General features: G+C 47.1%; 2 protein-coding genes across 3 annotated transcripts in view; both read right to left on the bottom strand.

The window, feature by feature from the left end:
- Positions 1–229: 229 nt before the first annotated feature.
- On the bottom strand, positions 230–4,937 carry LOC117056156 (cathelicidin-3-like). The gene is made up of 4 exons (XM_033166328.1): positions 4,669–4,937; positions 1,977–2,084; positions 1,215–1,301; positions 230–728 (listed from the first exon to the last, which is right to left on the bottom strand). Exons 1-4 carry the CDS (start codon positions 4,855–4,857, stop codon positions 600–602), a joined length of 513 nt encoding a protein of 170 aa, XP_033022219.1. The 5' UTR covers positions 4,858–4,937; the 3' UTR covers positions 230–599.
- A 6,477-nt stretch (positions 4,938–11,414) lies between these two features.
- The window catches only part of KLHL18 (kelch like family member 18), a 38,853-nt gene continuing 26,821 nt past the window's right edge, over positions 11,415–23,446 (bottom strand). The window contains exons 6-10 of one of the 2 annotated variants that reach the window (XM_033166318.1): positions 20,613–20,749; positions 19,472–19,709; positions 16,022–16,126; positions 15,302–15,413; positions 11,415–13,015 (exon numbers count right to left, since the gene is read on the bottom strand). In XM_033166318.1, coding sequence (XP_033022209.1) covers positions 12,629–13,015; positions 15,302–15,413; positions 16,022–16,126; positions 19,472–19,709; positions 20,613–20,749 — 979 coding nt within the window. In that variant the 3' untranslated portion in view covers positions 11,415–12,628. The remainder of the gene's footprint in view (positions 13,016–15,301; positions 15,414–16,021; positions 16,127–19,471; positions 19,710–20,612; positions 20,750–23,446) is intronic. The other variant, XM_033166319.1, reaches the window with a different exon arrangement.

Below are 23,446 nucleotides of genomic sequence, written 5' to 3'. Positions count from 1 at the left end.
ATGGTGATGATGGAAAAATGAAACATTTAAAACACACACACCTCTCAATGGCATCCTGGAATATTCATAACATTTGGCTATGGCGAGTCTACTGTAATATTCTAGCAGCCAGATGAGTTCAGGAAATCAATGATATATTTTTTTCCTTATTTTATTAGAAGAATTCCATTTATTAAAAAGTGGTAAAAAGAAAAAAAAGTGAAGAAATATAAAAATAATTAAAAATGTCAGTTACATTTCCCCACATTAGTATACAAACATGTAGAGTTGTATTATCCCAATACAAATTCCTTTATCAATAAGCTCGTGTATTCTGCATAAAGTCATCCCAAGTATCATTCTATTTATCCAAAGAAAGTCTGCGTCTATAAGCGGTCCGTTTGTACGTTGCTAATAGGCAACATTTAAAACGCACAAAAACCTCAGTGGCATCCTAGAATAACTAACAATATTTGGATACCACACGTCTACAGTAATATTCTACCAGCTGAACGAGTTTGGAAAATCAACGATAGGTGTCCACGGGACCAAAGGGCTTTCGGAAAGACCCCAACTCTGAGAGGGACCCTCAGCTCAGCGGAAGAGGGCAGGGGGTGCCTCTACTCCTCTTCGGGGGCTGTCAGAGCTGCAGTGGAAAAGGAAGATGGGAAGTACTGCTCCACAAATATTCTGGGCTGGGCGGCCGCCATTGCTTGGGGTCTGGCGTTTCTGCTGTTGGGGTTGTTTGCCTGCAAAGATTCGGAAGAACGAGAGGGAGAGTCAACGGAGGTCTTCTTCAGCTTCCGTTTGGAGATAAAAAAACAAAAACAAAACGGGGAGCACAGAGATGCAACTGGAGCATTCCGTATGTTCAAACCCTCCAACATTTCTCCGAGGAAAATAGGGATGTCCTAAGGGAAAGCGGGACATTCTGGGATCAAATCAGGAACTGGGACTGGGATTCTGTAAATCCCAGACTGTTCCTGGAAAATAGGGACACTTGGAGGGTCTGTACTGTATGTTGTGAACCACCCTGAGATCTTTGGATGAAGGGCAGAAGAAAGGAAGGAAGAAAGAAAGAAAGAAAGAAAGAAAGGAAGGAAGGAAGGAAGGAAGGAAGGAAGGAAGGAAGGAAGGAAGGAAGGAAGATTCCAGATGTGTATGGCAACCCTAAATTAGCCTAGCACTCCCAGTAATCCCATTTATGGTCCCAGTTCAGCTGGCAAACAGCTCACCTGCAACGGGTGGCAATTCACAGATGTCAGCGGTGAATCTTGCATGAAGTTATGAACTGAGACCTCGGCAGAACAATCCCTGATAGTCTGGGGAGGAGAAGAAAAAGAAGAAGAAGAAGAGTTTGGATTTGATATCTCGCTTTATCACTACCCGAAGGAGTCTCAAAGCAGCTCACATTCTCCTTTCCCTTCCTCCCCCACAACAAACACTCTGTGAGGTGAGTGGGGCTGAGAGACTTCAGAGAAGTGTGACTAGCCCAAGGTCACCCAGCAGCTGCATGCGGAGGAGCGGGGATGCGAACCCAGTTCACCAGATTACAAGTCCACCGCTCTTAACCACTACACCACACTGGCTCAGGATTCTTAAGATTAAGCCTCAGCTTCTAGACCAAGGAGGGAGACCCAGAGGCAGAGCTAGCTGCTCCGGCACCCGGAGCAGTGCACATGGTGTGCACCTGGGGGCGGCACGAGTGTCCCAGGGAGGCTCCTCCCATGGCAAACATCCCAGGGGGGCAGGGCAGCAATATCACCCCCCCTCAGGGATGGCACCCGGGGAGGCCCGCACCCACCTTCCTCCGCCAGTGGGTGGGACCTGCATTGTGCACCCCCACAGAAGCTGTTGGACTCCAACTCCCATCAGTCCTAGCAAATGTGGCCAATGGCCAGGGACAGTGGGAGTTATAGTTCAGCAGCAACAACAGCATCTGGAGGCAGGACCACATGATTTAGGTATTACGACCAGAGCCCAACCCCGTCACTCACCCCATTCGGTTTGTGTTTGCAGTCTCCAATCCTGTACTTGCCCGTTTTCTGACAGAGGGTCTCCTTGATGGTGAAGTCCATGCTGAAGTGAACCCCCCAGTCAAATCTCTATGGAACAGAATAATAATAATAATAATAATAATAATAATAATAATAATAATAATAATAATTGTTGTTGTTGTTGTTGTTGTTGTTGTTGTTGTTAGTTATACCCCGCCCTCCCTGGCCGAGACCGGGCTCAGGGCAGCCAACACCAAATATATAATACATTAAAAACACAAAATCAAACGATTAGATTAAAATACAATTCGAATCACATTTAAAATCAAAATAAAATTAAGTGGGAACCCATGAATCGTAACAGTAGGGGAAAGGAATTAAAAGTTCACCAGGCCCAGCCACCCGTGCTGGTCCCATATGGGCCGATAGAAATAGCCAAGGGGCCACTTACATACAGGGTCCCACAGAAAGAAGGGGGTCAGACTGGGCCCAGACCAAAGGTCTGGCGGAACAGCTCCGTCTTGCAGGCCCTGCGGAAAGATGTCGAATCTTGTAGGGCCCTAGTCTCTTGTGAGAACCAGGAGAGGCATGAATAGGAAGATACAAGGACAAGCATGCCGGCATAGTCTCAGATTGCTTGCAAAAGACCCGGGAAAGGAGAAGACTTAGGCAGCAGTGGAAAGGCAGAGACTTTCTGTCTCCACAACTGCCTCATCGGGGCAAGACATACCCATCAAGATTTGCTGTGCTCATTAGGCCCGGCACTCCTGAGCAGATCCTGTTTCTTCTAATAAAGAGTTAACTCCACTCACTGTGTGTGATTTATTGCTGGCTCGCTCCTGACAGAGAGGCAGGTCTCTGCCTTCAAGGAGCTTGCAATCTACCTTTTTGGAAGGACGCAGGAAAAGTTCAGAAGCATTTTCTCACTGATGCATAAGATGAACAAGAAAATGACTTCTTCCCTCAGCTGGGCCCCAGGCAGTCTTCCTCCAGAATCTCCCAGTATGTTTTTGGCAACGGGGAATGAGCGAGCCAGTGAGTCACTGGAGCGCCAGGGAAATGGTTGCATTTTTTGATAAAAGCAGCATAAACAAAGAGTTAACAGGAATCCAGTTGCTGAGCTTCATATGGAGTTACAGAGAGTTTTAACGGGGGCTGTTTAAGAGCGAAGGCAGGAAAAAGATATGCGGTGATGCGAACACTTAACAGATTTATCATGGCCTCATAGGATTAGAAAATATGTTTGAATTTAAAGGTATGTTCGGATTAGCGGCTTAAAATGGAGTTAGTTCACTGCCCCTTCCCTCTGCATTTGAAACCATTAATGTGAATCAGCTTTTTGGTTCCCCTCCTCAACCCCCACTCCAGCCCTTCCCCACGAACTCCTATTCCTTTTTTTAAAAAAATAAAAAAAAAAAATTTATTAAGATTTTCCAATTAAAACCAAATTACAACACATGATTAAATTTTCCATACTCCCCTTTCTCTCACCAAGGGGAGCAAACAAAACAAACCCCCATCCCACTGGGGCTGCCAACAAATTCTTTCCCAATTTAACCACTTTACTTTGCACATAACATCTTTACAGACTTCCCCGATTCCGCCCCCCCCATTGATTTCCAGATTAACCCTAATTCACAGTTATTGCCAATTAATCCCCATATTACTTTTTTCTTCTAACATTTTCCTTTTTAAACTCTTTTGCCAAATAATTATCCATCTTACATATCTTATTTATAAATTTAACACATCCTCTGCATTCACAACATTTCTGAACCTCCCATTGCCTGGAACTCCTATTCCTTTTTAAACATTTTTTTTTTCTTGCGACATGAGTTCCTGCATCACAGGGGGTTGGACTAGATGACCGTTGGGGTCCCTTCCAGCTCTCCGATTCTATGATTCTATAATGACCACAATGACCATTACTAACAACCCAAAGTTGTAGTAGCAGGACATTACACCACGCCACACGCAAAGCAAGTGAACAGTAAGTGATAAGAGGAAGAAATCGTGACACACCAAAATATAACAAGTCATCCATATTCCCTGAGCTGAAATGGATGGTGACGTGGAGCATAGGAAACAAAAACCCACCAGATGAGATAAAAGCTTTTTCGACCCTCCATCCCTCTGGAAACACACTGTTTGTGTTACTTTTTCCACAGCAGCCAAAGTCTACAAGTTCTTATAGCGCAAAGACAAATGTAGAGTCCTACCCTCCACCCCAGTTTTTCCCTTGCTGGGATCCTGAGATCAAAAATTGATCTCAATTTTTTTTAATAAAAAATAAAAAATTCCATGTCAAAAGTTCTTTAGAAAGACAAGCTTGCGTGTTGTCCTTGCACTTTGTGTTGTAAATGACAGGCAATTGCTTTGCAAAAAGGTGCACATTACTCAAAACTGCCAATTAAAAAATATGCTTTATTGGGAGAGATTTGCACTAAAGTGATGATGAAATTTCAGGACATTATTATTATTATTATTATTATTATTATTATTATTATTGCAAAAATGGATAACCGAATTTAAGAATGGAAGAATGAGAAACAGAGGAAATGTGCATATAAGAAAAGTGCTGAATTTTCATCTGGGGCACTGAACATGCGATTGGAAAGAAATTGAAAGTGACAGATCTGGCCATCCCTAAACAGGAGAACATTTCAGGGAATCGGGGCCCTGCCACACTTACTGTTTTGCGTGTGCTCCTGATCTTCCACAGCCTGAAGACGACTTGCCCGCCCGATTCCTGGTTGTATTCTTCGACCGCCATCCTGGCTATGTTTCGGGGGAGCAGCGCCGGGGGGGATTCTGAGCCCGGGAGTGTCGCTGCGGAGCCTCCGAGGGCCCCCAATATCGCCCCTACCAGGAGGAGCTCCATAGCCGATCCTCTTCCCTGCCTGAGCAAGATAACCCTGCTGCCACGCTCTCTATTCTCGGGACAGAGATAGAAGCCCCAGATCAAAAAAACAAACTGCGTGAGGATGTGAACTTGCTCAATCAACTTGGCAGAAAACTCCAGCCACCCACACCCTCCTAAAAACAACAGTGAATCCACTTGGGAACGTGCATTGCTGAGCTAGGATAACATGCAAGGCTTTTGGTTTCTGTAGGAGCAGATACAAGGCAAAGCAGGGAGAGAACTTCCTTCTGCTCTTTGAGCCAATTCCTTGGAAAGGAATATTTATGCAGCTGGATAAACATGGTACCCAAAAATTAATAAGGATATAAAGGTAAAGGTAAAGGGACCCCTGACCATTAGGTCCAGTTGTGTCTTACACTGGGGTTGCGGTGCTCATCTCGCTTTAATGGCCGATGGAGCCGGTGTACAGCTTCCGGGTCATGTGGCCAGCATGACAAAGCCGCTTCTGGCGAACCAGAGCAGCGCACGGAAACGCCGTTTACCTTCCCACCGGAGCGGTACCTATTTATCTACTTGCACTTTGACGCGCTTTCGAACTGCTAGGTGGGCAGGAGCTGGGACCGAAGCTCACCCCGTCGTGGGGATTCGAACCACTGACCTTCTGATCAGCAAGCCCTAGGCTATGTGGTTTAACCCACAGTGCCACCCGTGGGATATAGGGCACTGCTTAAGGACGTTTTTCAGAGATAACAACTAAAGGGTGTGAAAAAGCAGAAAAGCTCAAGATACACGCCGATCTTAGTTATCTCTGAAAAACGTAGAAAATAACAGGATAAACTTATACGATTTCTTCATATTTATACAACCCCTTAAAACTTAGCTGATGAAGGTGAATACATGAAAGCAAGGCCCTGTCCTGGTTTCTGATCCATAATTGACTTCTGACTCCTGCTCAATGATTGAAACTAAGATCTTCACATCATACCTTACTACGGACTAACATGAACTTGCCTCTATTCAAAGATTTTCATTTCCAATACTGTAATGGATTATTGTGTTGTACATATCCCTGTGAGTTTGGGTTTGTAATCTCTGTTTGAGTTTCTAATCTCTGTTTGAATATGTGCATTTGAATGGATTAGTTTTTGTCATAATTTACTATTGATTTGCGAGTAGGGACTATTCCCACTATTGAAACTTTATTGGCCACAGTTCTTGGTGTGTGTTTTTTTCTTGGTTCATTTATAGGCAAATCTGCCTAATCTGCATTTTTTTTTTTTACAAAACAATATTTGAACCAGAACACAGCTGTTCCCTTGAAATTTGCATTTCTCCGAATTTTGCAACCCAGTTTTCCAGCCATCTACAACAGGGGTCAGCAACCTTTTTCAGCCATGGGCCGGTCTACCATCCCTCAGAACATGTGGTGGGCCAGATTATATTTTGAAGGTGAAAAAATGAACGAATTCCTATGCCCCAGAAATTACCCAGAGATCCATTTTAAATAAAAGCACACATTCTACTCATGTAAAAACACCAGGCAGGCCCCACAAATAACACAGAGATGCATTTTAAATAAAAGGACACATTCTACTCATGTAAAAACATGCTGATTCCCAGACTGCCCGCGGGCCGGATTGAGAAGGCGATTGGGCCGCATCCGGCCCACGGGCCTTAGGTTGCCTGCCCCTGATCTACAGTGTACCAAAATGCATCTATTCAGGTGGTCTGCATATAAATGCATACATTGTTTTTAACTTGGAGATGTCTGTTGGACTGTTTGGTACTATATCTTCATCTGTCCTCAATTTGTTGGCATTCGTCTGTCTCCAAAGACAAGGAGAAGTTCGTCTTTATGTTTCTTTCAACGGCTTTTGGTGACCATGGGAATTTCCGAACCCCTGACCGATTCAGGACCCCCCACCAGACCCTGGGTTATCCACAATGGGTATATTTGTAAACACACAAAAAATATTTCAGATGCCAGCAAGCCTCCGGCGACTTTGTCAGAAGCGAAACTGATTTTTATGTGAGCCCCCTGGGGGTTCCTGGAAATTCCCAGAGAGTTGCGAGTGCACTGGTATATTTATGTTGGGATAAGAATAGGTCCGCAGAACATGAGACTCTTAATCTCAGGGTTGTGGGTTTGACCCCCACATCGGATGAAAGATTCCTGCATTGCAGGGGGTGGGACTCGATGATTCTCCCTGTCCCTTCCGACTCTACAAGTCTGTGATTCTGTGAAAAACTTCCAGGAGAAAAGACATTTAACGGTAAAGGTAAAGGGACCCCTGGCCATTAGGTCCAGTCGTGGACGACTCTGGGGTTGAGACGCTCATCTCGCTTTATTGGACGAGGGAGCCGGCGTACAGCTTCCGGGTCATGTGGCAGCATGACTAAGCCGCTTCTGGCGAACCAGAGCAGTGCATGGAAACGCCGTTTACCTTCCCGCTGGAGAGGTACCTATTTATCTACTTGCACTTTGACGTGCTTTCAAACTGCTAGGTTGGCAGGAGCTGGGACCGAGCAACGGGACCTCACCCCGTTGCGGGGATTTGAACTGCCGACCTTCTGATCAGCAAGCCCTAGGCTCTGTGGTTTAAACCACAGCGCCACCCGCATACAAAAGACGTTTAGGAAATGTGAATGGATGCATCGAGGTCTCTCTGATAAAGCCGAAGGCCCAGTTCTTCCATTCTTCTGCAGGACAAATTCCAAAATAGGGAGGTCAGCATCAAAGGAGTATCTGCGCTCCTCTCTTTGGGAAAGCCTGGGCAAAATTACAAGGCCTCTTCTTACAAAAGCAAACAGACCTCATTGCTGAAACACACAAGATCGAAGTCCGCCGAGTTCACGCAAGGAGAGAAAACACGCGGTATTTCCTCTCTGCCATTAAATAAAACGTGAAAGAAAATAATTAAGCCACACCGGTTGGATTGCCGCCTGGCACCTTGGCACCCCTCAGTTTTTACTCACCATGGGGGGGGGGGAGAGAAGACACACCAATTTAAAGAGCCATGTTTCTTTTCAAGAGAACTTAGGGCCAAACTAGAGGCTGACATTGCCTGTGTGATTTCTGCCTGCGTAGCCTTTTAAATATTTTTTTTTAAAGGAAAACAACTAGCAAAGAGTAGCTGCCTTGGACTGGGACTGTGCATGGGAACATAAGGAGAGCCTGAGTGCTGGATCAGGCCAAAGTCCCACCTTCAGTCTCCCCCCCCCCACTGCCTCATAGGGGCAAGATCTACTGGGAAGAGTTGCTGTGCAACTGTCCTGATTCTTTGAGAGTTAATTTCTCTGACACCATGTGAGTTATTGCTGACCTGCTCCCGGCTACACCTCCAGATATTCTGCATGCAAAGCAGAGGCTCCCTTCCCTCTGTTGCCTCCTTTTTTTCTAGACTGCAAGCCTCTCGAGGCAAGACCTGCCTGCCCTCCTTTTCTTTGTAAAGGACATTCTCTGGCACGAATCCATCACAGACATGTGCCGCTAGCTCGACACAGAACTGCTGGCAAAGACGTTTTAACAAAATAGTTCCCGTGCGTTTATTTCCAGGAAGCCAAACTGGTTCTGGCTTAGAAGTCAAGGCGCTTAACGTCGATGGTTCCTTGCTGTGGAAATCTTCTTCCAGCAGAGATTGGGGATGCATTCCTGCTTTTGGGGCTTCTCTTGGGAGACTTTTTTTAAAAGAAAAAAGTCAACATGCCTATTCCATCGCTTGAACCCTTGGTTTCCCCACCCGGGCTCTGACCAGATTTTATTCCCCCACTCAAGTTTCCCTGCTTCAGCATCAAGCACTTCAATGCACTCAATGGACCTCAGGGTTGTGGGTTCGAGCCCCACGTTGGCAAAAAAGATTTCTGGGGGGCTCGACTAGATGATCCTTGGGGTCCCTTCCAACTCTATAATTCTATGATTCTATGTACTGTGGTTGATGTAAAGCAAGCATCCCCAAACTGCGGCCCTCCAGATGTTTTGGCCTACAACTCCCATGATCCCTAGCTAACAGGACCAGTGGTCAGGGATGATGGGAACTGTAGTCCCAAAACACCTGAAGGGCCAAAGTTTGGGGATGCCTGATGTAAAGACATCAGGTCCCTACACCTGCAACCACCACAGAGGACACATCAAACAAATTACAAGGTCATGGGCTTCTTTATTAAGAAGCAATGTCAGAGGCTCTGTTAGACAAGAAATACATCTCCCCCAATTGCGATTCCTCCCGAAGTCCCTCTGTTCTTAAAAGCCCTATTCAGTCTGATCCCTGCTGAACACAGTTGCCTGGAGAGTGTGAGAGCCTGGGAGTGGGCGGTTTGGTTTTGGTACCAGAGGACATCATGAACGTACCTTCACAACGACCAGCAGATCGGCTTTTTGGGCACATGCCTGCGAAAAGCCGCTGTGGGATGGTTGCCAGGAGCCACAGGGCTTGGAAAACAGGAATGGGAGTCACTGGACAAGGTGGTGGTGGTGGGGACATAGAATCCTAGAGTTGGAAGAGACCCCAAGGGCCATCCAGTCCAACCCCCTGCCAAGTAGGAAACACCATCAAAGCATTCCTGACAGATGGCTGTCAAGCCTCCGCTTAAAGACCTCCAAAGAAGGAGACTCCACCACACTCCTTGGCAGCAAATTCCACTGTCCAACAGCTCTTGCTGTCAGGAAGTTCTTCCTAATGTTTAGGTGGAATCTTCTTTCTTGGAGTTTGAATCCATTGCCCCGTGTCCGCTTCTCTGGAGCAGCAGAAAACCACCTTTCTCCCTCCTCTATATGACATCCTTTGATATATTTGAACATGGCTATCATATCACCCCTTAACCTTCTCTTCTCCAGGCTAAACATACCCAGCTCCCTAAGCCGTTCCTCATAAGGCATCGTTTCCAGGCCTTTGACCATTTTGGTTACCCTCCTCTGGACACGTTCCAGCTTGTCAGTATCCTCCTTGAACTGTGGTGCCCAGAACTGGACACAGTATTCCAGGTGAGGTCTGACCAGAGCGGAATACAGTGGTACTATTACTTCCCTTGATCTAGATGCTATACTCCTATTGATGGACAAGGGCAGTGACGAAGCCTAGTTTGGGCCAGGAGGTGAAAATGCTGTGCCATGCAGAGGAACTTCCACACTTAGATCAGAATGTACACACTATGGCCCTGAACGTTCATTTATCTGGAGTTATGGAAAAACGAGTGTGACACGTAATTCTGCGGTGACTTCTGAACCTGTGTGAATGATTTCAGCAAACTGGCGCAGGCAAAACACGCCGAAGGCAAGCCAAATTCACAAAACAGGAAAGAACGACCAAGCAGCCGAGAAATAAAGTTTCTTTCAAGTTAAATATATTTGGACTAGGGAGAGCAGAGGTATCGTCACCTAACCTTCACTCTGCCTCGGATTTCATCAACCACCACAAGAACGGACAACACTTTTTTTTTTTTAGTACATGATTTCACATTGACACAAGTGGATGGCCTTGTTACGTTTATACGGAAAGGCTCCCCGATATGCTCAGAAGCCCCTTCTCGATCCAGGACTCTCGCCGTCGTTTCGAGTTTCTGCCCAAAACCGGTTTTCTCCTGGCGGTTATGGAAATTCACAACACTGTTCGTGGACGAAGGGCATGCAGAAAATCACAGGCTACGGAAATCCCAAGCGCACCCAGGCTACGTAATTCAACACTCGCTCCCGACAACCTCCCTCTGCAATTTTCAACTCGCGAGTCTTGCAACTGAGTTAAGTTCCTCTGAGCCACTCGTGCGAAAACGTCTCATTTCAAGGTCGGGTGTCGGAATCTCTTTTGCCCCAACGGGAGTGTCGGTGGCAGGAGTCGTTTCAAAATGGAAGGAGCTCTAACGGGTATTTAAAAGCTACCTACGGATGGGGGCACAGCCCGTTTAACTTAAGGGGGGGAAGAAGGAGGGGGGGTTCAGAGGATCCAGCTGGCCTTTCGATCTTTGTGCAAAACTGGAGTGGTGTAATGTTCAGACAGAAGAATGATGGAGGGGGAACAGCAGAGCTGACTCATTGCCACCGTGTTAAAGTACAGTGGTTTTGAAAACACACACACACACACACACACACACACACACATACACACACATTCGACAGTACCTCGATTTGGCTTTGATGCTGCCAGTTCCTTGAAAGGTGGAGAGAGAGAAAGAGAGGGAAGACACGCAGCTTTTTCCAGCTTGAAGTTTGGCAACCTGATAGTTCTAGCATAGACGGAGGACAGAGCCGAATCTAGATTTTGAGTAAGGAAGGTGTTGCTCTGAATAACAAGTAGCCTCTGTGCTGATAAACAGCTGAGAATTTTAAAGGTGGGGGGGGGTGAAGGACCACCAAGGGGAAATGCTGCTCCTGTAAGAATTGGTTGTGTACACTTATCCTTACTCACAGGTTTCTCCCTGGCCTTTTAGCCCCTCGCTCATACAGCAGCTATCAAAACAGCTATCAAAACAGACTCCCGACAGCGTGCAAGGCACAAACTGCCACCATCTGAGAGCTCAAAACCCCCGAGAACAAAAGGACGGGGTCACATTTCCTCCCCATCAGAAATCAGATACGCTTTTGGCTTAAGGTTTGTGTGTCTCCGAAGATAGCCCTAAGTGGAAGGGCATTTCCTGTCTAAACAAAAATCTCAGATCTGGGGATGAGAATTTTGATTTGATGTGAACGGTCACCGCAAGCAGCACAGGGACACCTTTGTGGGAATAGCGGTGCCCAGCCCAAACATCTAGTTTCCAGGAAATTGCATGGATGCGCTGACGATGCCAAGGCAACTACTGCTGTTCGGACGACGCACAGCCTGATTTGCTGTTTCGGAGTTGTTCAGAGACAGGATTGGGCCCCATTATGCTACAAGCTCCCTCTTAACGCTTAAGGCTGTGGCATGCAAAAGTACAACCCTCCAGGAACTTCAGGGATGCAAGCCTCATCCCAAAAGCTCCACAGAGCCCGTAACGGCACGGCATTCTCCTCGGCGGTGGGTCGGTGGCAAAAGGCTGCGAAGCCTTCCTTGCGCTGTGGCCCTACCTTTCCGTTTCTGAATACACAAGGCCCTTTTTTCTTGCTTTCTGCACGCAGCTAGAACGCAAGAGGGGAGCTATCTTTCCCTTAGGAGCAAATGGAGACTAACCCATCAAACAGAGCTTTGCATGTGCATCTGTGCCACCTAGTGGCCAGGTGTAGGAAGCGGCAGACTCTTCCTGAACTGTGTTTCTCTGCAGAAAATGACTTCATTTTTCTTTGGGGGAGAGGGGGGTAATTGCACCTCTGTGTTGACCTCGAAATAAAAGACGTGGGTGTTTTCCTGGCCAATACACTGTTCTCGCCCTAGAAGAGAAGGGAGCTCCCTTTCCAGCTTTCAAGGGGCACAACGACAGAAGCATCTTATTACTTCCAGGGAAAGCCCACCTGACCTAAGCAGACTTACACCCACGACACAATCACAAGGGGATCAAGGCAGCATCAGCGGAGGCACGGCATAAAGCAGCTGGGAGCTTGGCAGAGCCCAGGAGAAAGAGGCGAGTGAGGCTTCATTCACACGGGCTGAAATCTCCAAATTCTCGTGACACTGCGGGACCCCGCTCAACGCCCACGGGGCTCTGGTCCATGGGGCTTGTTTGTGCGCTTCCCAAACGGCGATGGCCCAAGCACCTGGAACCGATGTACCTCTCCCGGCAGAAGTCGAGTCTCTCCGCAGATCACCCCTTCGAGGCGGGGCCCCTGGCTCCGGAAGTCCTGGCTTGCAGGTGGCGCAGGCCCGTGCCTCCTCCCACCCTCCGCTCAGATAGTCAGGAGCGGTATGCACCCCACCCCAACCCCTCCCTCGTGGCACACCATGGGGGCCATGAACGTCCAGCGGTTGGTTTCCGGGTCGTACATTTCTACGGAGCTCAGGTTGGACTGTCCGTCGTAGCCCCCCACGGCGTAGAGGCGGCCACAGTTCGCCACGAGGGAGACGCGGCTGCGCCGGGTGTTCATGGAGACGATCAGGTACCACTGGTCCGCCATGGAGTTGTACACTTCGGCGATGCTCAGGAAGCCGGAGCCGTCGTAGCCGCCGCAGACGAACATCTTGCTGCCCAGGGAGGCGGCCCCGTGACGGCAGCGCTTGTTGAGCATGCTGGAGACGTTGTGCCACGAGGCCATGTGGTGGTTGTAGTACTCCACCTGGAAGAAGAAGAGTTTGGATTTGATATCCCGCTTTATCACTACCCGAAGGTGTCTCAAAGCGGCTCACATTCTCCTTTTCCTTCCTCCCCATCAACAAACACTCTGTGAGATGAGTGGGGCTGAGCGACTTCACAGAAGTGTGTCTAGCCCAAGGTCACCCAGCAGCTGCATGTGGAGGAGCGGAGACGCGAACCCGGTTCCCCAGATTACGAGTCTACCGCTCTTAACCACTACACCAAACTGGCTCTCTGGAAGGAAGGGTGAGGGTGTCAGGAGAGCAAGCAAGCCCAAACCCCACAGGACCACCTGCTGCCACCTTCCCAAACTTTTTTGGGGGAGGACCCAAAACTGCCCCCTCGGTTTCACAAACCCATCCCCAGTGCCCCCTAGCCCACCCTTTGAAAAGTATTATTCGGAACAGCAGTTTGCACAACCCAGCAAGGAAGGCACAGTTGTACCTTGGAAGTCAAACAGCTTAGTTCCCGCAACGTTTTGGCTCCCGAACATCGCAAACCCGGAAGCGACTGTTTCGGTTTGCGAACTGTTTTTGGAAGCCGAATGTCCGACGGGGCTTCTGTGGCTTCTGATTGGTTGCAGGAGCTTCCTGCAGCCAATCAGAAGCCGCGCTTTGGTTTTCGAACGTTTTGGTAGTCAAACGGACTTCCGGAACGGATTCCGTTCAACTTCCAAGGGACGAGTGTAATAGCACAATGGAATTCGAAACAGGAACAGTTTATTGCACGTCTGTTCAAAATCTGGTTCAAACTATTTCAACAAAATTGACGAACTTGATCTAGCGACATCAGCTTTTCTCTAAATATTCAGTTTTCTGAAGCCATGTTTTTGTGAGGCTTTCTAGGACAGCATGGGTTGTTTTTGTTTTTATTTTAATTATGTATTTTGTGTCTTTATATTGTGATTTTATTGTGAACCGCCCTGAGACCTGTGAGTACAGAGCGGTATACAAATCTCTAATCATAATAATAATGATAACTGATGCTAGATTTGCGGGTGGGTCCCAAGACATTACAAAGCTGCAGATTTAGGTTTTGTCTCCAAATGCCATATCCGAGGAAGGACCTGCAGACAACCAAATTCAACCTTGTAAAGTTGTGCCTGTGTATATATGATTGGTGCTATCACAGCTTAACGTTTTTTAGGCGTCAACTGAGTATCTTTTGTGTACATTTTTAAATGACCCTAGCAGTGAGGGATGACTGAGTCCCAAGATTTAAAAACCAAAGATTTGGATTCTGGAAAGCAAATTCAAACAGCCTGGAAGGTGACATGGAGGGGGGGTGGAATGATTTATTTAGTGCTCAGAGCCTTCTTGGGCGATCACAGTCACGATGCACAGCAGGGGCAATGGGACTAGAGAGGGACCCGGACGCTTCGGCCAAGGAAACGTTTCGTTGGCTCTGTCCTTCAAAACAAAACTGGGTCATGCCCACTTTCTATACCCTGGAGCAGGGGTCAGCAGGGGCTGGACTATATTTTGAAACCTCCACCCCCCCACGACTCTCCCCATCCTTCTCCACAGCACCAGGCGAGCTTACCTGTGCCTTGCGAGCGGCAGGGGCTGGTGCGGTGGGACTATGAGCACCGCATAAGGGCTGGCTCCGGAGAAGGGCTGCTTAAAATGGTGCTCAGCCAACCGCAGCTCAACAAAAGCCAATCCCCTTCCTCCTCTAGGCAGGGCGGGGAGAAGCCAGCAGGAGGGAGGGAGGAGGCGCCGCCATGGTGTGTGTGAGGGAAGGGGGGGAATGGCGCAGGAGGGAGGAATGGCGCAGCCCAAACGATCAGAATCCCCATGCTGATCCACACGGCGATTCCCAGACTGTCCGCGGGCCGGATCCAGAAGGCAATTGGGCCAGATCCGGCCCCCCAGGCCTTAGTTTGCCGACCCGTGCCCTGGAGCCTCTGTGCAAAGCCTACAGCCAACGTGTTGTGTTTCAATATCAAACTTGTGGGATCAAGTTACTGCCCAGCCCAGCCTACCTGAAGGCAGCCCTGTTTAGGGAAGTTTTTAATCTGTGATATTTTAATGTATTTTAATATTTGTTGGAAGACGCCCAGAGTGGCTGGGGAGACCCAGCCAGATGTGCGGGGTACAAATAAACTATTATTATTATTATTATTATTATTATTATTATTACCTGACAGGGCTGTCTGAAGGATGGAAAGCAAGGATATCACAGCCTGCCATAAGCCCTCCAAAGAAGGCAGGAAAGAAACAGCGTAATGGGGAAAAAAGGTAAGAGGTGCGGCGAGCAAAAAACTCACGCTGTTGAAGATCTGCAGCCCGTCGTGCCCGCCAGATACAAATATCCTGCCTTCAAATACGGTAACGCCAGCTGCACTGCGGTTCGAACTCATCGGGGTCACCACCATCCACCTTTCCAAGAGGACAGAAAATGAAAAGAACTGAGTGGCAGCCAAGTTTAAGGTGAAGGATTCAAAGCACACCTTGCGACTGGGACGCTAGAGGCAGGGAGATGTCCAGACATATACTCCACAGTCTACCTGAAGGAGCATCTCCACCCCCACTGTTCAGCCCGGACACGGAAGTCCAGCTCCGAGGGCCTTCTGGCGGTTCCCTCCATGCAAGAAGTGATGTTACAGCAGGCATAGGCAAACTCGGCCCTCCAGATGTTTTGAGACTACAGTTCCCATCATCCCTGACCACTGGTCCTGTCAGCTAGGGATGATGGGAGTTGTAGTCCCAAAACAGATGGAGGGCCGAGTTCCCCCATGCCTGGGTTACAGGGAACCAGGCAGAGGGCCTTCTCAGTGGTGGCGCCCACCTTGTGGAACGCCCTCCCATCAAGGAAATAAACAACTCTCTGACTTTTAGAAGACATCCGAAGACAGCCTTGTTTAGGGAAGTTTTTAATGTTTGATGTTTTTAATATTCTGTCGGGAGCCGCCCAGAGTAGCTGGGGAAACCCAGCCGGATGGGCAGGGTATAAATAATAAATTGTTATTATAATATTATGTACTCACTTGTCCGTCTCAGGTGAATAGGCCTCCACGGAGTTGAGGGACGAGGTGCCGTCATATCCACCACAGACGTAGATCTGCCCGTCCAACACGACTGTCCCCATGGCACTGAAACAAGGGTCAGGTGTTACGACTGCTTCCGGCAACAAGCCGGTTGGTTCCACTTCTCCCTGGTCTAATCCCTATGGCCCAGTTTCTCGTTCTGCTTTCTCGTTCTGAACCCTTTGGTCTGTCTGGTGAGCTTGCGGGAATGACGAAACACCGAAGGCCTTCCTTTTCATCTCTTCCGAACCCACCGGAACTGCCGCCAGGCTGGCAGAAGGACAGTGCCGGCCTCCCTGGACTTAGTACCGGATAGAGCAGGGGAGGGGGAAGCTGTGACCCTCGAGACGTTGCTCTACTCCCAACTCCCATCACCCCTGACCACCAGACGTGCTGGCTGGGGCTGATGGGAACTGGAGTCTTGAGGGCTCCAATTTAAACTAATGAATCCAGCTTGACATTCACGCAGAGCATTTTCCTAACACAGATAAAGGAAGGCGTGCACACATACAGGTGAAACTCGAGAAATTAGAATATCGTGGAACGGTTCATTTCTTTCAGTAATTCAACTTAAGAGGTGAAACTAATATATGAGATAGACTCATGACATGCAAAGCGAGATATGTTAAGTCTTTGTTTGTTATAATTGTGATGATTATGGCGTACAGTTGATGAGAACCCCAAATTAACAATCTCAACTTTGGGGTTTTCATCAGCTGCGTGCCATAATCATCACAATAATCATCACAATAATAACAAGCAAAATAACATCTCGCTTTGCATGTCATGAGTCTATCTCATATATTAAACTCCAGTAGCTAATGAAAACAATTGCTTACATAAATGGACTTTTCCACGATATTCAAATTTTTCGAGTTTCACCCGTATGTTTGTAAAAGGTGAGGCTCACTTTGCTTCGTTTCTAAGTGCTGCAAGAGTACCAGAGATTTTTGTTTTGTTTCATTTCTTTTAATTTGTATATTGCCTTTCTCTATTGCTACACACAAGGTTTACAAGCTGAACAAAAACAAAAAAACAAAATAGAGAGCGAAGATCACACGCCTAATAACAACCTGATCCGATAAAAAAAAAGTCCTAATAAAAATGTAACTTTCAAATAAACAATTTATATCAAATAAAGCAATGTTCAATACAGTGGAACCTTGGTTCCTGAACTTAATCCATCCTGGGAGTCCGTTTGACTCCCAAAACAGTTTGGGAACCAAGGTGTGGCTTCTGATTGGCTGCAGGAGCCAATCGGTAGCCAAGGAGCTGCCTGCAGCCAATCGAAAGCCATGACAGAAGTTCGGCTTTCAAAGAACATTTGAAAACCGGAACAATCACTTCTGGTTTTTGATTGTTCGGTAGCCGGAATGTTTGACTCCCAAGGCATTCAGGAGCTGAGGTTCCACCATAACCCATTAGAATATAATATTAGCAGTAAAATTATGCATCAGCAAATAATAACTATTTAACAATTGCAATAAAGAATTACTAAACAATAATCAATAAAAACAACGGCAAGTCACAATGCATCAAATGCCACTAAACATACAAAACCATGTAAAAGGATCACATTGAGAAACAAGGACACACAACTCAAAAACTATTTTTTTAAAAGATCCCATAACTCATCTTCTCTCTTGCCAGCTGCTTCTGCTGTGACGAGGCAGAGAAACTCTCCAGTCTATATCATGACACTGCCTCTGGCATCTAAAACAGGCGCAGAGAACCTGAGGATGTGGCTGGACCCCAACTCCCATCATCCCTGGCAAATGTGGCCAAATGTCAGGGGTAATGGGAGCTGCAGTCCAGCAGCCCCCGGAGAGCCACAGGATCCCCATCCCTGATCTAAAACGAACACCTTTGTTGAAAAACAGTGGTTTCCGATTTCATCTTGTGGAGAGCTAAACCAGGGGTAGGATAATGAATATGGGCATTATCCACATTCAGAGCTCTGGTGCCTCTGAATGTCTATTGCTGGGAAAAACAGGAGGGGATAGTGCATACACTCCAACATTTCTCCGATTGGGACGTCCTATTCCATGGGTAGGCAAATTAAGGCCTGGGGACCAGATCCGGCCCAATCGCCTTCTAAATCCGGCCCGCGGACGGTCCGGGAATCAGCGTGTTTTTACATGAGTAGAATGTGTGCTTTTATTTAAAATGCATCTCTGTGTTATTTGTGGGGCCTGCCTGGTGTTTTTACATGAGTAGAATGTGTGCTTTTATTTAAAATGCATCTCTGGGTTATTTCTGGGGCATAGAAAGTTGTTCATTTTTTTACCTTCAAAATATAGTCTGGCCCACCACATGGTCTGAGGGATGGTAGACGACTGAAAAATGTTGCTGACCCCTGCTGTAGATGGCAGGAAAACTGGATTGCACCCCTTCAGACGGCTCATCCCCACTTGCTTTGAAGGGAGCTGGGGACAAGGTGTGAACGCTCACCCCTTCTCCCCAGCTCCCTTAAAAAAAACGGGGATAAGCCGCTCTGAAGGGGTCCACGCACCCCTTCAGAGGGCTAATGCCCACTTGCTTTGAAGGGAGCTGGGGACCAGGCGTTCACTCCTGTCCCCAGCTCCCTTCAAAGCAAGCGGGATGAGCACAGGGCGTGGGGTGGTGGAGAAAGCAGCAGCATCCCCGCTGCTTTCTCCACCACCCCGCGCCCCACCACCGATCCCAAAAGCCTGCTTTTGGGATTGGCACACAGGGCGAGGGGTGGAGAAAGCAACGGGGATGCTGCTTTCTCCACCCTGCCACCGATCCCAAAAGCAGCAGCATCCCCGCTGCTTTCTCCACCACCCCACGCCCGCCACCAATTGGTGGCGGGGAGGTGGTGGAGAAAATAGCGGGAATGCTGCTTTCTCCACTCCGCGCCCTGCCGCCGATCCCAAAAGCCTGCTTTTGGGATCGGCGGGTGGCGCAGAGCGGAGGATGCAGCAACATCTGCGCTGCCACCCCCACCTCCCGCAGAACTCGGCGGGGGTGGGGGGAGGCAGCGGGGGAGCGAAGCAAACGTTGCTGGATCCTCCCACAGCCTCCGTTCGCAGAACAGAGGTGCGGGGAGGATCCAGCAACATCTCCGCTGCCGCTCCCCACCTCCTGCCAAATGTGGCGGGGGTGTGGGGAGGCAGCGGGAGCCAAGCCTTCGCTCCATAAGACGCACTAACATTTCCCTTCCTTTTCAGGAAGGAAAGTGTCTTATGGAGCAAAAAAAATACGGTAAAATGCATCTCTGGGTTATTTGTGGGGCATAGGAATTTGTTCACCCCCCCCCCCGCCCAATATAGTCTGGCCCACCACATGGTCTGAAGGACGGTGGACCAGCCCATGGCCGGAAAAGGTTGCTGATCCCTGACCGAAACGTTTCCTCCCTCCCACCTGTGAGCACCTGCCATCTTCACTCACCTCCGTTTGCTGTTCATGCTTCCCACTTTGGACCAGGAATCTGTCTCTGGGTTGTAGACTTCCACGGTGCTGAGCCTCAGCTGCCCGTCGTATCCACCAATGGCGTACAAGAGCCCGTTCAGCACGGCGACGCCCACCCGGCTGCGAGCCGTCGTCATTGGCTGGCACTTCTCCCAGTGGTTGGCAATGGGGTCGAAGACTTCCACCACGTTCAGGGAGTCGCCTGCATAGAAATTTGCTGCTCATGTTTTAAAAAGTGGTCATCACTGGACTTGTAAAAGGGTAAAAGAGTATTGGGAAATAATCTATAATGGACTGGAAAAAAAATGTTTAAAAGTACTCCCCCCAAAAAAAAACAAATTCCCCAGAGTCCTCTCTGTTGGGGAGAATTCAGAATAAAATTCCCAGGTGTCAAAAAAAAGGTTGTTTGTGTATGCTACTACTGCGACCAGCGTTTTGTTAACCCCCTAATGGAAAACGAGTGAGGTCCCAACCAAAGAAGAATGGAAACGGAATATGCGCAGCTTGCAGATTTAACGTATAGAATTAGAGAACAAGAAGAACATACGTTTGGAGAAGATTAGAAAATGTTCATTGACTATATGGGGGGAAATTGTGCACACCTGAAAACGTTGGCAGTGTTAAGATAAATTCAACAGTGTAAATAAGGGTTGATGGATGTATTAATCGGATTCTTTAGATTTAAATCGGATTTTTAAAATAAAATGCTTTTGGAGGATAAAGCTTTCTAAATATAGCTTTCTATTTAAGTTACATTATAGTCCAAAGGCTACTCATCAGGAAATAAGGATTTGTTTAAAGTTTTTCATGTGTGCTAAAACTCAGTCTGGTTTTTTTTTTTTTAACCGTTTAACATCAGTTAACAAACATGGATACATATGCTATGATGTTATTGTTTTAGTTAAATAAATTGTTTAAATTGTTATTAAGGAAATGATCATTTTTCTCCTTCATAACAAATAAAGGCTTGACGTATCGCGCTTTGCATGTCATGAGTCTATCTCATATATTAGTTTCACCTTTTAAGTTGAATCACTGAAAGAAATGAACCTCTCCACGATATTCTAATTTTTCGAGTTTCACCTGCACATCCCTGACAAGCAACAGAGTTGAAAGATACCTGCTGAGTTGAGGCCTCCCACGGCATAGATCAGGCCTGCGATGGAGGTGCAGCAACGGGGGCGGGTTTTGAAAGACGGGAGGTGCGGCCGCCGCTCTGGCATGAGGTGGTAATCCTTTGCTTCATCCACGAGGTCCCTGAAATCGAAATGGGAAATGATATACAGTGGTACCTCCGGTTACGAACGGGATCCGTTCCGGAGGCCTGGCCGTATCCCAAAAATTTCATAACCGGAGGACCGTTTCTGCGCACGCGCAACAGCACTGCAGAGTGCTTCTGCACATGCACAGAGTGCTTTTGCACACACATGCGAGTGGCAAAACCAATTCCGGGTTTGCCGCGGCCGTAACCCAAAGATTCCGTAACCTGGAGGTTATGCAATACGAGGTACCACTGTATAATGAATTGAAAAGGAAGTTCAAAATAACTTTTTTTTAAAAAACAAAACAAAACCAGAAGCGTTTCTTTTGGGAATTATAGGGACAGAACTACCTACATTGTATTAAAATTTATTTACAGTAGCAAGAATGTTACTTGCCCCCAAAGTGCAAAGAAGCAGAAGTCCCAGGAAAGGAAGAACGGATACAAAAACTTATGGAATAAGCAGAAATGGCGCAAACTTGACAGGAAGAATAAGAAATCAAGATAACAAACTTTTTATAAAAGAATGGAAACGGTTTATTGAATGTTTACAGATAAGTTGCAAACAGATAAAAAACATTAGCAGGATTATTGTAATAACCTGCAGTTTTATAAGAGTATATATTTACAGTATAACTGATATTCTTCCTAAAAGTGACAAGTTCATTCTATTCCAAATTCCCAATTTCCTTTTTATTACATTCCAAGAAATCCAACCCTATTTCCACAACATTTGGGTTCAGTTCAAAACCAGAAATTTAGCATCCATTACGCATGTTTCACATACATTTATGGACAGCCTGCACCTCAGAGCAGCTTAAGTAAAATGGGCATGGCAATGATCTACCTGAGCAGAATGCTTTGCTGACTGGAAGTGCAAAATCAGGAGTGGGAAACCCCAATCTTGGGAGGATGAAAGTAGCCCCATTACTGGCCACAGGGGACCCTCCCAGGCCACACCTTTTCCCTAGCAACAACTCCAATTATCCTGCCTGGCTAAAAGATATGCTTGAAAATGATCAGTGCCTTTGGCTTGCCTGGACTGGGGACAGCGAACGAGTGCATATTAACCTCAAGCATTTGCGTGGCTGAAATGTAGCCTATTACACAAATTAACAGAGCATGTAATTAATAGGGCCTAATGTGCTTCCTTGCCTGCAGGGTACCTGTTTAAACAAAACGTTCTCTCACTGGATGTCAGGCAAAGTCTTGCTCACTTATGCATGCTTATCACCTGATTGGCTGCAAAGTTAATGTGGTGACTTGTCAAAATAGACGCTACATCTCAAACACAGGCCAGGGCTTTTGTGTCCCCTTTCAAAGCCTTTCAATGGTGGCAGTTCATAAGTACTGCTGCAGACATCCGGTTTCCGGTTTCCTTAATGACACAGCTCCCACGATAGCGGAGACCATTGGCGAAGCAATAAACAAAGATGATAGAGGGCAATTATCATTAATAAACTCCCCCCAGGGCCCAGGGGGGAGTTTCCCTTGTGGATCGTCTCGGTACATGGCTTTCGCTCCCACATGGATGTGAGGGCAGGGCCGGATTTAGGTTTGATGAGGCCCTAAGCTACTGAAGGTAAGGGGGCCCTTTCTATGTCCAGCTGTCCTTGGTCAACAACAAAATGTCACTGTTTCTTGTGCTGAATATATGCTATATGGTAATTTATTTCCACATGTTGCCTTGCAACCAGTCCATGCAGAATGTAGGTACCCTATATATAGAAAGGAGCAAACCAGTGATATTTTAGGGAGCAGGCTAGCAGGCGGGGCCCATGACTTACATCATAGGAGCCTACACAACACAAAACACTGTTGCTGTGTGTAGGTTTCATTTTATTTGTTTTTTATCTTACATTTTGGAAATGTGCATCCAGGTTTTTTTTCTTTAATTTTTTTAGGGGGCCCCAAGAGTGTGGGGCCCTAAGCTATAGCCTGTTTAGCTTATACGTAAATCAGGCACTGTGTAAGAGGCGGGGAGATGCTGGATACAAAAGCACTTCGCCTCTTGGTAACCCTCCAATGCCACCATTAAGAGCAGAGGTTTTTCTGTTCATTAAGAGATTAATTAGGATTAATGCACAGACGTGTGCTGGTAATGATGGGACAAGACTGAGGACTGCTGAACTGAAACAGTTCAGATTTTATTTGGATAGATGATTTCATCTGAGCAACAATATGGTATGTGTTGGGGGGGGGAGCCAATCACTTCATTATAAATCTTTTGTTACATAAATGACTCACCAAACCTTGCGAATGCCAAAAAATGAAGTGAAGAAGAAAGGAGATGGGAGCATAGATATGGATTATAATGATAAATGGGACTGTGTGAAGAAAATATTAACGTTTGGCATAATTGTAAAAAAGAAGACTTGGAGCCTCTGCGGAGTTAATTTCTTACTTTCCCCCGATGGAGGAGAGGAGGGACTGGACTTTGAAGACTTGCCGGGGCTTTGGCGGGACACCAGATCATTCTTCTACGAATAATTGTAATTAATTGTTTCGATTGGACGCGGAGGGGGGAATTTGGAGGCCTGCCAGGGCTTTGGCAGGACGTTGGGTGACTCCCTGCTTGAAATCGAAAGTGGAATTTGACAGCCGCAATCGGAAGAGTTGAGAACGAAGAGAGATCTCTCCAGAGTAACTTTGAGTCAACTAAGCCATAAGGCACAAGGAGATCAGAAATAACC

Source organism: Lacerta agilis, chromosome 12 (assembly GCF_009819535.1).
Source record: "Lacerta agilis isolate rLacAgi1 chromosome 12, rLacAgi1.pri, whole genome shotgun sequence".
NCBI classification, from domain to species: Eukaryota; Metazoa; Chordata; class Lepidosauria; order Squamata; family Lacertidae; genus Lacerta; species Lacerta agilis.
This window is presented reverse-complemented; position numbering and strand designations above follow the sequence as displayed.

What these genes read in the sequence shown, in the direction of transcription:
- LOC117056156 (XM_033166328.1), bottom strand. Translation starts at nt 4,857, where the DNA reads ATGGAGCTCCTCCTGGTAGGGGCGATATTGGGGGCCCTCGGAGGCTCC. An exon ending in TCAGGAGCACACGCAAAACA is followed by an intron (nt 2,085 to 4,668) that starts GTAAGTGTGGCA and finishes TCTGTTCCATAG; the next exon opens with AGATTTGACTGGGGGGTTCA. An exon ending in TGAATTGCCACCCGTTGCAG is followed by an intron (nt 729 to 1,214) that starts GTGAGCTGTTTG and finishes GAATCTTTGCAG; the next exon opens with GCAAACAACCCCAACAGCAG.